The sequence below is a fragment of the Trichinella spiralis genome, assembly GCF_000181795.1.
Source record: "Trichinella spiralis strain ISS 195 chromosome Unknown Scfld6, whole genome shotgun sequence".
In the NCBI taxonomy this organism is placed as follows: Eukaryota; Metazoa; Nematoda; class Enoplea; order Trichinellida; family Trichinellidae; genus Trichinella; species Trichinella spiralis.
In genome coordinates, this window is record NW_003526945.1 from 5800924 (window position 1) to 5815865 (window position 14942).

Sequence of the window (14942 nt, forward strand, 5' to 3'; positions counted from 1 at the left end):
AATGTTGGAAATATTCCACCACAACAGTACAAATAATAATAATAATAATGATGATGATGATTATGATGATAACGATAGAAAAATTATGATTATGATTATTCAATTTGAACGGAACAACAGGAAATTGAATCCAATCAAAATTTCACGCAGTTGTAACTTCAATTCATCATCAGCTTCAATTGAGAGAAAAAAAAGGCGAAGAAGAAAAAGAAATAGAAGAAGAAGACGAAGAACAGAAAGCAAATGAAACTTGCAAATCAATCGGCGAAAAACTTGTCAACAAAAATTAAGATCGTAAGAATTGTCATGCGTATGCAAATTTTTCAATTTCCACTTCTACAGTAACGAGGTGAAAATTGTCGAACTCAAAAATTTTTTTTTGTCAATGTTAGAAAAAGTTTATTTGATTACTGAAATCAAATCAAATCAAATCAAATCAAATAAATAAAGATTTTTGTACTGTAAAATTCAAGTTCAGGGAAAAGAGAAGAAGAAATCAATTGAACAGACAGAACGAATTGAATTGTTGGAATATTTTGCATATTTTTGCATAAAGAAGAAAAAGAAAATCACCAGAGTGGTAGATTAATTGCGCTCCAAGTAGCGACGCGTAAGCGATTGGAAGTGGAAAAAAAAGTGACCCATTTAGTAGAAGAACAATTGTATTGTCCATTTCAAATTTAAAAAACTGACGTTTAATGTTTTTTTTCTTTTTCCGCTTTGATTTATAAGAAATTTTTTTTTCAAAACATGCTTCACTTACTTGTAATTTTTATGCAACTTTTGTCAACTGTTGTTGGTCGGTTTTGAACAAATAAATAAATAAATACAGCTTGATCAAGTAAGTCAGAAGGCAGATGGATGGGAATGAAATTTGTTGAAAAGGCAAAATCAGTCACCCAAAGTGTCCCTGAATGTGATGATAACAGACGAAGAGTAAGAGAGAAAGAGAGAGAGAAAGAAATTAGAATCAAAATGCCAACTTGCCAACGCCCTCTTTCGATTCTTGCTGCTTGTCCACCAATTGTTAAGCAGCTTGAAGAGGCGCACGTTCAACACAACAACCCCGTACGAAAGCAGTATACTGCTTGGTGGCCGTCGATGAAATACACCGCATACCATAGCTGTTGACGAACAAACCTCGACTCATTTACTCATCACAGACTATTTTTGTTATAATGAAATTCAAAAAAAAACCATTGACAATTTTGTGAAAAATTTATTTCACATCAAAAATAGAATTGAAACATGTAAAATTTAAATATTTCAAATATCAACTTCATTTTCAACCTATACAACAACAAAAACAAAAAAATAATTCATGCGCATCCGAATCCTGTTACGGTGATGTACAGGTGGAAATGTTTTTAAAAACAAAATATGGGATACGGTAAAAAATTTTAATTCAACTGAAAGTATAATTCTGTGTCGTTTTGGTGATTCAGACCCGTCGCAGTTTGCTGAACAAAGTTTCCACAATGCTGTCGAAGCGTATATCTCGGTTGGAATTGAAAATGAACTGCCTCAACGGTTCGTGGATTGCCTGGTTCCACGGGGTAAAGCTGAAATTTTGGAAAAAACAAAAAAGTAAAAATATTCAACTGGTAAAAATCCGGTCTTCTGTACATACCGTATGCTGTGCTCGTCTTCGCTGGACAACAAGTCGAAAATTGCTTCACGACTTTGGCAAACGCAGTTTTTGACTTTCGCAAAAAATTCCTCTGGTTTCTCTTGTAACCTGAACGACAAAAAAATTATACATACACGGATTAATTTTAAAAAAAAAGGGGGGGGGGAACCAAAAAGCTACAACATGGAAAATGAAATCATTTGTAAATTATGCTAAATTCTATATATATATATATAGATATAGATATTAATATAGATATACTACTGGCGACAGATTTCTCCAGAGATGCAATTCTTGAAACGCAACGCACTGTGGTCGAATATTTCTTGGGCAAAATTGATCACATGATACACGTGAAGCTTGTCGGCCGAGCTGCAACGAGACAGAACTATTTTTATTATTGAATTTACAGCAACAGTTGCAAGTTGTGATCGATGAGTAAAAATAAACTTTCTCAACGGAGATCTCTAATCTGAAAACCTAATCTCCACCCTCCTGCCACGCCTTCATCCTTCAACTTCCCCGCCCACCTACACCGACTGACACACCAGTGTACGGCACAGGAAAGAAATCAACAAATTTATATTCAATTTAAATTCATTGTAGTCGATTGCATCTCAAAGTGACTCTCAAAAAGCAACAAGAGTCCAATTATACTACTGCATTCGCTTGTAAATGAAAAAAAATAATAAGAAACAACACTCTACCAAAATTATAATAAATTACTAATAATAATAAAACATAATCGCAATTGAATTCACTTTTTGAAATTGAAAATTTTTTCAAAATCAAGCAACTAATAATTACGTAACTTTTTCACAAACGATAACCACGCATACGCAAAGTAATCAATGGAATCAAATAATTATTTGATTAACAACAACACCAGTATAAAATTCTTGTAAAATAATAATAATATTCATCATCATTTCTCTAATAAATAACACCGTCTTTTATTTGTAAAAACTAATAAAACTGAATAGGAAAATGAATTTTCAAAAACATCATTTTGTCAATAAAATGAATACCAATCGCATGTTGCAATTGTTGTTTTATACAACGGATATTATTTATCTATTTTCATTGATCAATCGAACATTCCATTTTAATAAGACACATGCTTTAAAGAAAGCAGTCGATATTTCACATGAACAGCAACAATAAAACAAAGCAATGAAACAATCACGGTCGAACAACAACAACAACAACAACAACAATACATTGCTAATATTCGTAAATTAAATTAATCAAACTGTCATTTATTTTTATTCCCATATTCTCTTCAGACGTTTCCAACAAAATTATTCAATAATCCATTTCAGTTTGCAGATCGCTTTTGCATTATATACAAAATAAACCGTTTCAATTCAATCATTCCATTTCTGAAAGAATGGACAATTGCCGTTCGCTCGCATGCTGTCAACTAACAGCCATTAGCGTATATTATTAATTTAGCAGTTATCCTTTGATGCATCGAAAGTGGGCCCCAAAAAAAAAGAATTGAACCAATAAATCTTTTTAATAAACTAATTCTTATTTGAAAAGTTAATAAAAAGAAAAATAAACCAATCCATTAATTGACATTTTCACACTGAACTAAAAATCTATTATACAAATTACAGTTGAACAACAGCACAATCCAACTTACTGTAAAACAGACTTTCCATTTGCAAAGTTGGTTAATTTTCGTATAAAAAAAATCACTTAATAATATTGGAATTCAATACTGACATTATCATAAGTTTGTTAAACAATTTTTAATTTTCCAATGCAACAAAAAATTTCAATTCTGTCATGTGAATAACATTTCATTTATTAAATTATAAATAAATTTCATAACTACCATTAAAATATATTAAATAATAATAAAGTTTTAAATGTCGAAAACACATTTGTATATGTGCTTGAGCGTGTGCGTAAAAGCCAATCTGCTTACCATAGATGAAAAGCAATTTAACCTTTATAAATATAAGCAAATCGTATAATAAAAGTAATTGCCAAAATCTAAGCTATAAAATGAACACCAGAAGCACTTCAGTACAAAATTTAATTATTGCCCAACAGAGAATAACGCACAGCAATAGACTTACCAGTAAATCGAATATTCTCTTTTGAGTAACGCAATAATGTTGTGAACTTAGCTTTGTGTTCGCAGTTATTGACAAAATTGAAACTGAAACAAACCTTGACCGTAATACTACATTCTACTGATATAATCATTGTAGCATTGCATTGTATCGTCATTAATTCCACTTTCATCTTATAAAATCTCGATTTTCAAACGCACTTGATACAATTTCATTCGCTAAACAAGACAAGACAAAACCAAAACAGCTCACATGAAATTGCACATTTCACAGCAAATACAATAACTGATGAACATTTCAGCATTCAAATTTATTAAGTAAATTTAAATAATTTTTCAGTTATAATCACATAACACATTTGAAGCATAAAACAATCCATCAAAAATAAAACAAAGACTAAAATAAATGAAATATGTAAGAACAAAACAATAAACCATTCAATAATAACTTCAACTATGAAAACAAAGTTCATTAAATAACATTTTCATATTTTCATTTCAAAAATCATTATTAAAATATAAAAATTCACATTCATCAGAAGTAAATTTTTCCTATAAAACATTAACACAAATAAATATGCGAAAATTATTCAAAATAATGCATGCGAATCACTAGTACTGTAACAGAACATGCAGCAATCGGGCAAATTGAGGAAAAATTTAACAATAATTAGTGAAAATTGGCTTTAAAAAATTGAATTTCGAAAAAATAATTAAAATGACATGCAATGCACTCAAGGAACACAGTTAATCACAATATGATGATTCACCATTGAGTTGGATATCGGATAGATTGGAAAAGTATTTGTAAAATTTTCAATAAAATAATTAATACTCCACTGAAAAACAACCATCAGAAATTATGTACTTGAAAAATTAAAAGTTAAGTGTTCAGAAACGCGTCACTTCAGAAACAGTTTAAATGTAAAATTTTTACTTTACCATTGAGAATAAAGCAAGCTAGTATCCAATTCTCCAGTTTTGCTGTCAACAGCGGGATGATAAACTTCGTTTTCAAAACGGAAGGAAGGCACTGCATTTTCATCGTCAGGCAAGTAAACACGAAATCGAAATATAGCACCTTGAAATACGCCAACACGGATAAACATAACGCCCGCCCATTCTATAATTCGCCATAAGCAAAAAATAATGTCTCATTTGTTGAATATATATATTTTTTTAACAATTAATATTACCCATAGAATTAGCCACTGTTGGAATACAGTACACACCGCTTCGTCTTTTTCGCATAAACAAAGCACTATCAAAAAGAAAATTAAGCCGATAATACTTTGATGATGAAAACATTCAACTCACTATTCAACACTGATAATATAATCTTGACGAATTAAATCAACGACGGCTTCTTCCATATCACTGAAAACTACAATTTATTACGATCCTATGAAAATATAAATTTAGAATAAAATACAGTATAACAAGAAAACAATCGGTTGGTTGACCTTAGCAGGTGGAATCAAAATACCTTGTCAAAATTATACTTCATCATCATTAATTTAAAAAAGCAAATAAAACAATAAAGAAATATTATTATAAGAATTATATTAGTTTTCAATCACAGTTTTTTTTTGTTTATCATTTTGATTTTGAACAGAAGTATGCAATGTGGAAAGAAAAGTTGATGTCGCCGTCACACTGATCATGCGTATAATTGTATTAGAAATTTCACTATTGTCTATTTATTTTTAAATCCAGCACTAACTGCAAAATATTAACGTTTTTGCGAACAGTTAAAATCCGTTCATTTTATTTAACTTCCCTTTTTCTATAAAAAAGTCACATTCCCACAACGAGTTAACGCAGATACTGAAAAGTGTTTCAAGTTATGTATTCTGTTTATATTTTCAACAGTTAAAACATGCTGTAAAGCAATGTTTGAAAATTTGCAATTTTATTGCAATGTAACGCTTTAAAAAATAATTCAGTTAACAACGCAATATTATATGAGTATAAAACGAATTCTTTTAAGAAGCTTCTTTTATTTATTCAATGAAAGCCAATTTCTCTTGTCTTCCACTTACATTTCTAAATTAATGTTTTGTTTTTCGAAAGGCACTAAAATAATTTTTCTAAAGTTTGTTAGCGAAAAGAAATTGTTCAATTATATACATTGTTGGTGTATAGAGCTTTCTGCAATTCTATTCCACTATAGCAGTGTGCTTCATTCCACTGGTGATAATTTTAACCCAACATGTTTCTCGTAATGTATATTATTCTCTTTGCAATTCGTGCCAGTACTAATTTAAATGAAAGCATTGATAACCATCGATACGACGTCATGAAAGTTTTGTCTTATCTAGCACGAACGAGAAATATTGAGTGGCTCTTGAGATTGAAATTGCCCTTGTTTGAAATGTGATATCTTCTTCTGCATGGCAACGTTGTCTACTTTAATGAATCTTTCTTTACTTATATATATAACAAGAAATGTGGAAGCGCTTGGTAAATGAAGATTATTACTGTTCAATATTGTTATTTCACGTGCGCTGATTTTGGATTCAATAAAACTTTGTCTAATATTCGTTGTTTATACGGCTGATAATAAATGCTGAGCGATCGAACAGGACGATGAATGTACTTATGAATAAATGATAAAAGTTTTTTTTAATGCCAACTTCGAAAATTTTTATTAAAGTTAAAGCAAATTTAATGCTGAAGAAATTTATTGCGCGACATTTTTTTAGATATCATCAACTAAATTATTGTAAACTTTCATGTTAATTTGAAAATTATAACAAAATAACTTGTAAATTTAATAATTTAAAGATTTTTAATATCCACAAATTGTTTAAATTATTTTTAATTTAAAATTTTATAAATTTTTAAAATTTTTAAAATTTTTTCATTTACAGTATCCATAAAGGAACTTAAATGTCAAAATATTTTACTGTACTTTGTGCTAACGGAGAGTGACCCGTGTGGTTTTTGGTCAGTGTTTTTTTGTGTCATCAGATGTTTTTTATTTCATTTATATAAATAATAACTCGTTTATACAAGTTTTTTTTCTATTTTTAGCTGATTGAGAATGTCGTTTTTGAAAACTAACGTGATCGATTTAGCTTCGGAGCTGCGTAAGCTTGCGAAAGCTATATTGAAGGATGATGATCTTGTTGGTAAGTATTAATAATTTTTTTTTATTTTTCACTGTAAGCGTGGTATATTTTTAGATGAGTATGAAAGAAAAATTGATCAAGCAGTATTCACGTTGATCAGGTAGTGCACTATAGAAAACGTAGATTAATTTTAAAAGTTTGGTTATAGCGGTTCCAACGGACAAGAAAGTGTGAATGCTGACGAGCAGGTGAATGCGGGAAATCAGGTGAATGACAAGCAGGTGAATGATTTGATCAGATCGATTCAAAAAATTTGTAAGTTAGTTTTGTTTTTTATTTTATGTCTACTACATTGGTTTATTTAAGTACTGGAGAGAAATGATATCGAACCGGCACTTGAATGCACGTCACTGTGTTACGATCTGAAAGATATGGTGCGTTTATTTCCTATTTTTAAAGTTGCTTAAATTGACATTTATTTCAGGGTGTTGATAAAATTGCTGAAATATTTCGTTTTCTTCTCGCACTGACCGAAGATTGGAACGATGTACGTATTTTTATTTGAAATTAATACTATACTTCTTTTCTTCTAAAACATATGCATAAATTCCGTTTCGTACGCAAATTCTGATAAAACACGAAGATTTTTGCGAGCTTTTTTCAGGAAGAGGAGAATAAATGAGAGAGCAGTGTGATACATAATAATGGTATTATTTTAATTTTTTAAGGAAAGAACAGCTATACTCGACACAGAAAAGGAGGAAATGACAGCGGAATGTTTCGACAGCACAGAGATGGAATTAGTTGAACAGCTTGAGAATGCATTGAATTCAAAGGCAGCAGTGGAAAGTAGTGAGAACGTTGCATCGACTGGTGAAAAGGAGAAAGACAAGTAAATATTGGATGAATTTTTAGCATATGCTCTTCTTTCAATTATTTATTTTTGTCATCATTTAGTTTGGTTTAACTTTATTTTTTATTTACTTTTTTACTGTTTTTCATGATTCTTCATTTTCTACTTTTTCAATGTAAACTTAGTCGATTCACCGAAATTGAATATAGGATGGATATTTTTTTTAACTTATAATAAGCAAGAACAGTTGTATATGCATGTAACATTAATTTTTACATAAATGAAAATGATATATTTTTTCCAGGAAAATTAGTGCTTCTAATTCGATTGTCGTTCCACGAAATGCTTACGATCCGGGTATGGCAGAGCTTAAACATAGCTATAGATTTTTTTAGTGAAATTTATAATAAAATATATTATAGAAAATGTGATTCGTGAGATTGATTCTCTGATGCACGACTGTCTGTATGTTCTTCAAGGATTGAATGGAAACTTGATTCGCATTGATCGCACCGCAGAAACAATACAGTTTACTATTCCGGTAAGCGAAATGTTGTTCAAATGCAAATCTGATTTGTTGGAAATTTTATTTGACACATAGGTAAAGAAAGCTTTTGGACAACAGGTGAAAGAATTGTCTGTCTATGGATTTTGTTATCTGAAGCTACGCCGCTTTTGCGACAAGTTTTCCAATTCCAATGAAAAGAAGGTTTTTCTTACGGTAATTTATTTTTTCATTTTAAATCACATATATATTTTACTATATACATGTCTGTATATTTCAAAATGAACAGGCCTTTAGTGTTACCGTCGATAGTTTACTGCGCCGGTATTTTGCGTCCATTGCAGAATTGGAAACAAAAGTAGATTGTTTGGTGATAATTGTACCAGCAGAATGAGAAATTTAAGCTTCGTGTGTTTTCAGTTGCTTTCTAGAATTCGTAAAAACAAAGAAAATCAGAAGCATCGAGGCAAACGTATTGGTTTGCTTCCCGAAGAAGTATTCGTGAAATTGTGGGATTTCAAGGCACCAATGCTGTCTATGTGTAGAATTGTAGACAAAGCTGAAGGTATGTTTCTTTTTATTTTGGTTGGATAATATTTGGATATATATGTATTTTTAAACTTTAAAATCAGATGAGATTCTTTTTGATGAATTTGATGCATTTCAGAATTTGAAATAAGTTTTATCACTTGTTTTTTTAGCAGTTTGTTTAGATGAAAATTGAATTCTACTTAATAAATTGATATTTATGATTTCAGAATGGACCAGTGGCAAATTTATGTCCAAAGTGTATGGAGAAGTGTTTTGTGGACATTCTAAAATTGAAAAATTGGCTACGGATGCTTTGGACAAGGTTTGTCTGAAATTGAAGCAGATGATACTTTCTTGGATGTACGAAGGAGTCATTGAAAATGGTCGCGATGAGGTAGCAGATTATTTATATTAAATGATTTTTATTTTCATGAATAATAATGATAATTCAATTTTCTTATATCATCATCAGTTTTTCATCTACAAGACGAAAACAGATGACAGTGACGATTCTTGGTGGAATAACTCATACCAAATTCGTGAATCCTGCGTTCCGTGTTTTCTTTCTCCGCACATCGTGAGAAAAGTGATTGAAGATTTTATTTATTTTTTGAGTTGGAAATTATACAAGATGAATATATTTAGATTTTAATTACCGGAAAATCTGTACTGTTTCTGCAAAAAGCTTGCGGTCAATCAGTGGACATTTCTTTTGTTCACGGTCAACGAGATTTGCTTCAAGGAGTGGCTCGTATGAAATATTTCGCTTTAAATCATTTTCCACTGTAACATGTCACGTGTTAATTTTCTAGCAACTTGTATGTTTATGATTGAAAAGCACGAAAAGATCAGTTCTTTGATTACCGAAAGTTATAAAGCCGTGAGTCGAGCTGTGTTGGATGTGTTGCCATCAAAATTGAACATCAAATTTCACCTGAAGGTAGAAACAGAAGAATAATGTTGTTGCAAGTTTTCAATATGTTTTTTTCAATTAAACAATTTAATAGGCACTGAAAGATTATGTATTGCTTTATCGAGGAGATTTTGCCACTCACTTGTTGGAAGTGTTGCGGTTAGTGTAGTTTTATTTTCATTTTAAATATGTTGATTGAACTTTTCTGTATTGTTTTGCTTTCAGTGAAGAATTGGATGAACCAAATGCAATGTTGCACATGCAGTCGTTGACGTTTGCTTTGGAATGTGCTGTTCTCGGCAGTTCTTCCAAAGCAGATTTTGACAATTTGATCCTGAATCAGATTGACTTGAAAATTTTACAACCAACCGAGTCTGACAATTCTTTGGATAATCTGATTATTACGTATCGTATGACACCTGAAGTATCGGCTGTAAGTGTTGCTTTTTCATGTTCAATTATTAATTTTTTTTCAAATTAACCAATCCCTATTGCATATGTTCATGGTTTAAGATGTACAACGAAACTACGAAACCGATTTATGATTCGTTGTTCAGCTTTCTTTGGCGACTGCGACGTCTTAGCTTCATGCTTTATTCGAATGGAGGGAATCTTGTCAGCTCTTCCACGCAATTGAAGATCGTTCCAGGTGAACATGTTCACCGATGTTTAATTATATATCTGTAGCAGTTGATTTTGTTCATTTTTTAGAATTCAGCAATCTTTGGCAGGAATTTGCACTCATGAACCGTGAATTGAGCAATTTCATTAGAAACGTCGAACACTACTTCTATTCTCAAGTAAACCATCAATTATTTATCTTAAAATTTTACACGTTTTTGTATTGTTCTTGCGAACGTTGACTTTTGCTTTGTGTTTAGGTTATTGAGAATGAATGGCTGAAATTCATGTCCGCTATGGAGGATGCAGTGGATTTTGAGAATGTTATCAATGCGCACAATGAATTTTTGAAGCAACTTCTTGACAAAATGTTCCTGTCCGAGAAGCATGCGGTAATAATTGTTATTTAAATTTCTACAACCATTTTCCCGTTGTTATGGATTGTCGGTTTGATTGATTTCTAGAAAGTGGCGGTGCATTTGCGAACGTTGTTTGGTATGGTGTTGGACTTTCAGAAACTTTATGGCCAGTTCATTGCGGCAGTCGACGAAGAGGAGGACCTTGAGGATATGAAACGGATGATGCATGCGGACTGTGAAGAACTTCGTTATGTTGTAAATGAAATTGTGAAAAAGGGTTTTCTATTTCTGAAAAAATTTTTGCTCATTTTCAGGAAGAATCCCCGACCACCGATGGGAACGAATCTGCGAAAGAAGAAAAACTGCCAGCGAACGTGAAAGCTCGATTCTTCACATCTCTGACGTTGTTCAAGGATGCGTACAGGGTAAGAAGCATGAAATTGAAACGTATACGATTTAATAATACTTTTCTTTATATTTTTTCAAAAAACAATTAGATTGCAATGGGTCAGCTTTTGGTTGCGCTCGTCGAAGAAGACGACAGGATGCTTCGTCAGTTCAGCTTACAAATCGATTTCAACCGATGGTTTTACTATGAAAATGAGCAGGTGCGAAACTCGATTCGTTTCCGAAGCATCAAACAGTAAACGGTGACGCACCCATGGTGATTAGTCTAATATAACAGTCTAACAGGATTAAAAATAAAGTAAACATGGTGATATGTCAAAGTAAAATTAATTTAAACATAGTGTTTTGTGCAATTTTACGCTGTGCAGTTAGTTGCCAAGTTATTCAGTGGATGCTTTTTTCATCACAAAAAAGCCATAATTTTTTTTTACTAAACCACTGGAATCAAATCGCTCCAATAATTCTGCGATCGTAATTTTCAAACTGACCCAACTTATACAAACGTAACAACGACGACGCATTGATTTTCTGTAAACACAACTTACAATTCCAATACAATTGACGTCAATTTCTAGTCTAATTTCGATAGACCGAAATTTACTTTCATTATAAAAATCAAATTTTTGTTCATTTTGTAAATCGCTAATGAATTATTTCAAAGAAAAATGAAAAAATCAATGATAAATATGAATTATAAAATAAACATTTTATGTTTAGAAAACGAAACGACAGTTGGCAATTCATACTGTCTGACAATCAGGTATTATTAGCATACCAGCATCGTTCAGAATTCGTTTCAGTTGAACGTTGGAATAAGATTAACTGATACAAAATTAATAAATTGAACGTTTTATTCTAGCTTCAGTCTATTTCAAAGCAATTTCTGTCAAAATAATGCTGTAGTAGACTCGCAGGGCAATCGTACTACACTTGATTATTGACAGTTAGATTCTGCAGCTAACTGTCTTCTTTCGCGCTAGATCTGAATTTTACAAATCTCGCTTTGTATCTGATAATTGTGAGTATATTTTATTGAATATACAATCAAACAACATGTAAATACGAGCGAACTGATACATCGACTTCTCTCATCAACGATCTAAAACCAAACCAAATAGTTTACTATTATTCTCTGATTCAATAATAATAACAATATCAATTGTTTATTTTTTGCCACAAAAACAACGGCAGCAGTGGTGATAAATCAATCACAAACGTTGGCAGAGTGATAGGTTAATGGACGCTTCTGAAAATATCATTCGAATCGTGGGATTCTACAAATGCAAATTATATTGTAATAAAATTGTATTGGCCAAAATTGAAAAATATTGCACGAGGTTGTGCATTTTGAGCAAATAATTTAACTCTAATAGAGAAAGTGCTCCATTTACTGAAAATCACGCAATTTTGATTCAGTTTTAAGAAAGTTGCGCATCGGCATCTTTACAGTATTACAGTATGATTAGCGATGTGACAACTTTTATAGCTACTTATTGAAAAAATACTGGATAAGTTTTACTGAAACTATGCCCAGCATTCTAATTTATCGATTCCTGTAAGATAATGTAGGATTTGCACCGAGGTTTCTTGAAGCCTTCAAGACAACAAGGCTTCAACCATAAAATTTGGATTGCAAAAAAACTTTTTTCTCTTAAAAATGAACAGATTTGATCAGTGAAGATTATACATGAGCCAAAAATTTGTCCGCACGTTTTCTTGCAGCGTATTTGTCGACATATTGACACAAAAGAGCCACAGTTATGGGAGTTTAATGGTAATAAAGAAACAAGAAATAAAATATATAAATTTAATCAGTGTGTAAAGAACATTCTTTTATTTAATTTTAATTAAAAATTTTCAATGTTTACGGCAAGAAAGTGTTGTTTATTATGATAGCATTTGTCCCTGATTTTCATTTACTATCTATACGAAGTTTTACGTTTAAAACTTTTTTAATGCAATTTTATTGATAAATTGCAGTACATAAATAAAATTCCTACAATATGATGAGTTTCAATAACAAATATAATGAAATACTACTTGCTCGCTCCATAAATGTCAAATTCGACTAAGTCGTAGTTTTCACAGATTTCTGAGAAATCCACGATTGCATGTTAGTGAAAGTTCATATACATGTAAATTGTAAAATAATGTTTGAAATTATGAAGAATTATTAATCAACTTATAGTCATTTTTTGAATACATGTGGTTAATTTGACTAAACTTATATGCAGACATCTCAAAAGATTCGCATCAATACTAGTAGTCATGATTAGGCGTGTTTGGCATAAAATGTTAATACTTTTATTTTCATGACATTTGGAATTTACTTCCATTAAAAGTTGCTAAATTTACAATTCATTTTCAAAAGCAGAATTCAAGCATTGCACAAATGAATTCAAACTGTCCAATGAACAGCTAAATCAGTGCTTCCCAAAATTTTCCAGATTACCTTAACAACCCATAAAAGTGATGACAAAAAACAATAAATTTCAAGTTTGACTATTTATTCAAATCAAGTGTCCATTCAGAAAAGAGATATATGCTTGGTACATTGCGACTAATTTGGCTACATATGGAAAGACAAGTACAAATTTTTAACCACTGTCCATATACCGGGATAGAACGGGAAAATATTATATCAATTCGTGAACCTCTGCTGCCTCCTTCAACTCTTCGTTAGAAGGCGTATAAATTCTTCATTTTGTTCGCACAAATGGCTCAATAATATGACATTGAAATAAAGGAGTGTAATTTTGTTTACTGCTGTAGTGGCGTATTCCATTGAAAGATGAAGACGCTGAATGAGGTGTTCACCAATACTGTCCAACCTTCAAATTCACCAATACATCTGGCATTCACTTTTTCATGAACAAGTGATTCAACGGCGGAAGTCTACCACTGACGGAGCTCCACCTGTTGGAACCGTTAGTAAATTCGTAAGAGCAATCTCATTTTCTTAGAAAAACTTTTCCACGATGGCATTTATCTGCTCTTCGGTACTGTCTGCTGCCAAATGGTAACTCTTGATCTTCCTCTTGTTCACCTTTTCTCGTGTTCCGAAGAAAGCTAACAAATAGTAAAGTTCGTTCCTTGGAACAGTTAATTTTACCACGATTGTCCGAAACAATTGTGCAGTCCTGATAAAATGCACAACGTATCTTCCTCATCACTGGCCATCTCGTCAATTCAGTGTTGTATGCCGTATTACAAGTCAATGGAATTTTCTTGATTATATCCGTTGCCTATTTTGAGCCCACAACTTGATCCTAGGATTCAGGTAGATTGCATGATGCTGGTGATTACCGCTCGATTTCAACCATTACCTTAACTAATTCACACTGGTAAATAAACACTGCCAGAAGATGCAACTTGATTCTGGAAAGCGACTCTGGTGTGAGAGAGATTGATACTGCGTTCTCTCCGGCAAGCCACATCCACAGGTCACCTTTTCCGGTCCTGCGCGGACTCTTCGCTCTATCGGGGATGATCCAATGGACGCCAGACTTCAATACTCGTTAGAGTTGGGTCTTGATAACGGCCAGGTACAATTCTGAACAGTCCGCCACACTGCTCTGCGTCCACTTTTGTCTAGTCCTCGGTCTTATGGCTCTTCTACGATCACTGACCGACCATTTTAGACGATCGCTGACGGCTTACAACGGTATTTCTCCCGGTATATATACATATAGGCACTGCCGTCGTGGCCTGCGTGAACTGCCAATCGAGTGACTCAGTCACCGCACGCACCGTGGGGAGTACGTGCTATCCTAGCGACAATCATGCTACTTACTCTCCACCTTCGGCGGCTTTGTTTCCTTTTTCCAGAACTGGGCCTGACACGCCGATGGTCCTTTACCGGATTCATCAGTATCAGCGATGATGGCCTCATCGCCTGCCGCTAGCTCCACCGGTGGGACCCCCAATGTCATCTGATAATGCACGACTGAGATTGCTTGCAC

General features: G+C 32.5%; 3 protein-coding genes across 3 annotated transcripts; 1 reads left to right on the plus strand and 2 right to left on the minus strand.

The window, feature by feature from the left end:
* Positions 1-1027: 1027 nt before the first annotated feature.
* Positions 1028-2889, minus strand: Tsp_09694 (hypothetical protein). The gene is made up of 6 exons (XM_003374305.1): positions 2884-2889; positions 1892-2002; positions 1814-1842; positions 1603-1738; positions 1448-1562; positions 1028-1140 (listed from the first exon to the last, which is right to left on the minus strand). Exons 1-6 carry the CDS (start codon positions 2887-2889, stop codon positions 1028-1030), a joined length of 510 nt encoding a protein of 169 aa, XP_003374353.1.
* A 3873-nt stretch (positions 2890-6762) lies between these two features.
* Positions 6763-11733, plus strand: Tsp_09693 (Spc97 / Spc98 family protein). The gene is made up of 20 exons (XM_003374306.1): positions 6763-6850; positions 7157-7224; positions 7275-7337; positions 7519-7682; positions 7948-8000; positions 8123-8184; positions 8569-8713; positions 8907-9073; positions 9152-9256; positions 9325-9430; positions 9492-9619; positions 9687-9751; positions 9818-10025; positions 10106-10241; positions 10304-10392; positions 10474-10605; positions 10678-10827; positions 10887-10997; positions 11070-11180; positions 11698-11733. Exons 1-20 carry the CDS (start codon positions 6763-6765, stop codon positions 11731-11733), a joined length of 2187 nt encoding a protein of 728 aa, XP_003374354.1.
* Positions 11734-12254: 521 nt separating this feature from the next.
* Positions 12255-14912, minus strand: Tsp_09692 (hypothetical protein). The gene is made up of 2 exons (XM_003374307.1): positions 14774-14912; positions 12255-12370 (listed from the first exon to the last, which is right to left on the minus strand). The coding sequence occupies exons 1-2, from the start codon at positions 14910-14912 to the stop codon at positions 12255-12257; spliced, it is 255 nt and encodes an 84-aa protein (XP_003374355.1).
* Between the last annotated feature and the right edge of the window lie 30 nt (positions 14913-14942).

Bases quoted from the DNA above. Each gene is read 5' to 3' on its own strand.
- Tsp_09694 (XM_003374305.1), bottom strand. The intron at 1,563-1,602 runs GTTGAATATTTT...CCAAAATTTCAG, and splicing joins AGAAGACCGGATTTTTACCA to CTTTACCCCGTGGAACCAGG. The intron at 1,141-1,447 runs GTCTGAATCACC...AAATGAGTCGAG, and splicing joins TGTTCAGCAAACTGCGACGG to GTTTGTTCGTCAACAGCTAT.
- Tsp_09693 (XM_003374306.1), top strand. From the start codon at position 6,763: ATGTCGTTTTTGAAAACTAACGTGATCGATTTAGCTTCGGAGCTGCGT. The intron at 10,606-10,677 runs GTAATAATTGTT...ATTGATTTCTAG, and splicing joins TCCTGTCCGAGAAGCATGCG to AAAGTGGCGGTGCATTTGCG. The intron at 10,998-11,069 runs GTAAGAAGCATG...AAAAACAATTAG, and splicing joins TGTTCAAGGATGCGTACAGG to ATTGCAATGGGTCAGCTTTT.
- Tsp_09692 (XM_003374307.1), bottom strand. From the start codon at position 14,912: ATGACATTGGGGGTCCCACCGGTGGAGCTAGCGGCAGGCGATGAGGCC. The intron at 12,371-14,773 runs GTAAGTAGCATG...CGTGATTTTCAG, and splicing joins AAAGCCGCCGAAGGTGGAGA to TAAATGGAGCACTTTCTCTA.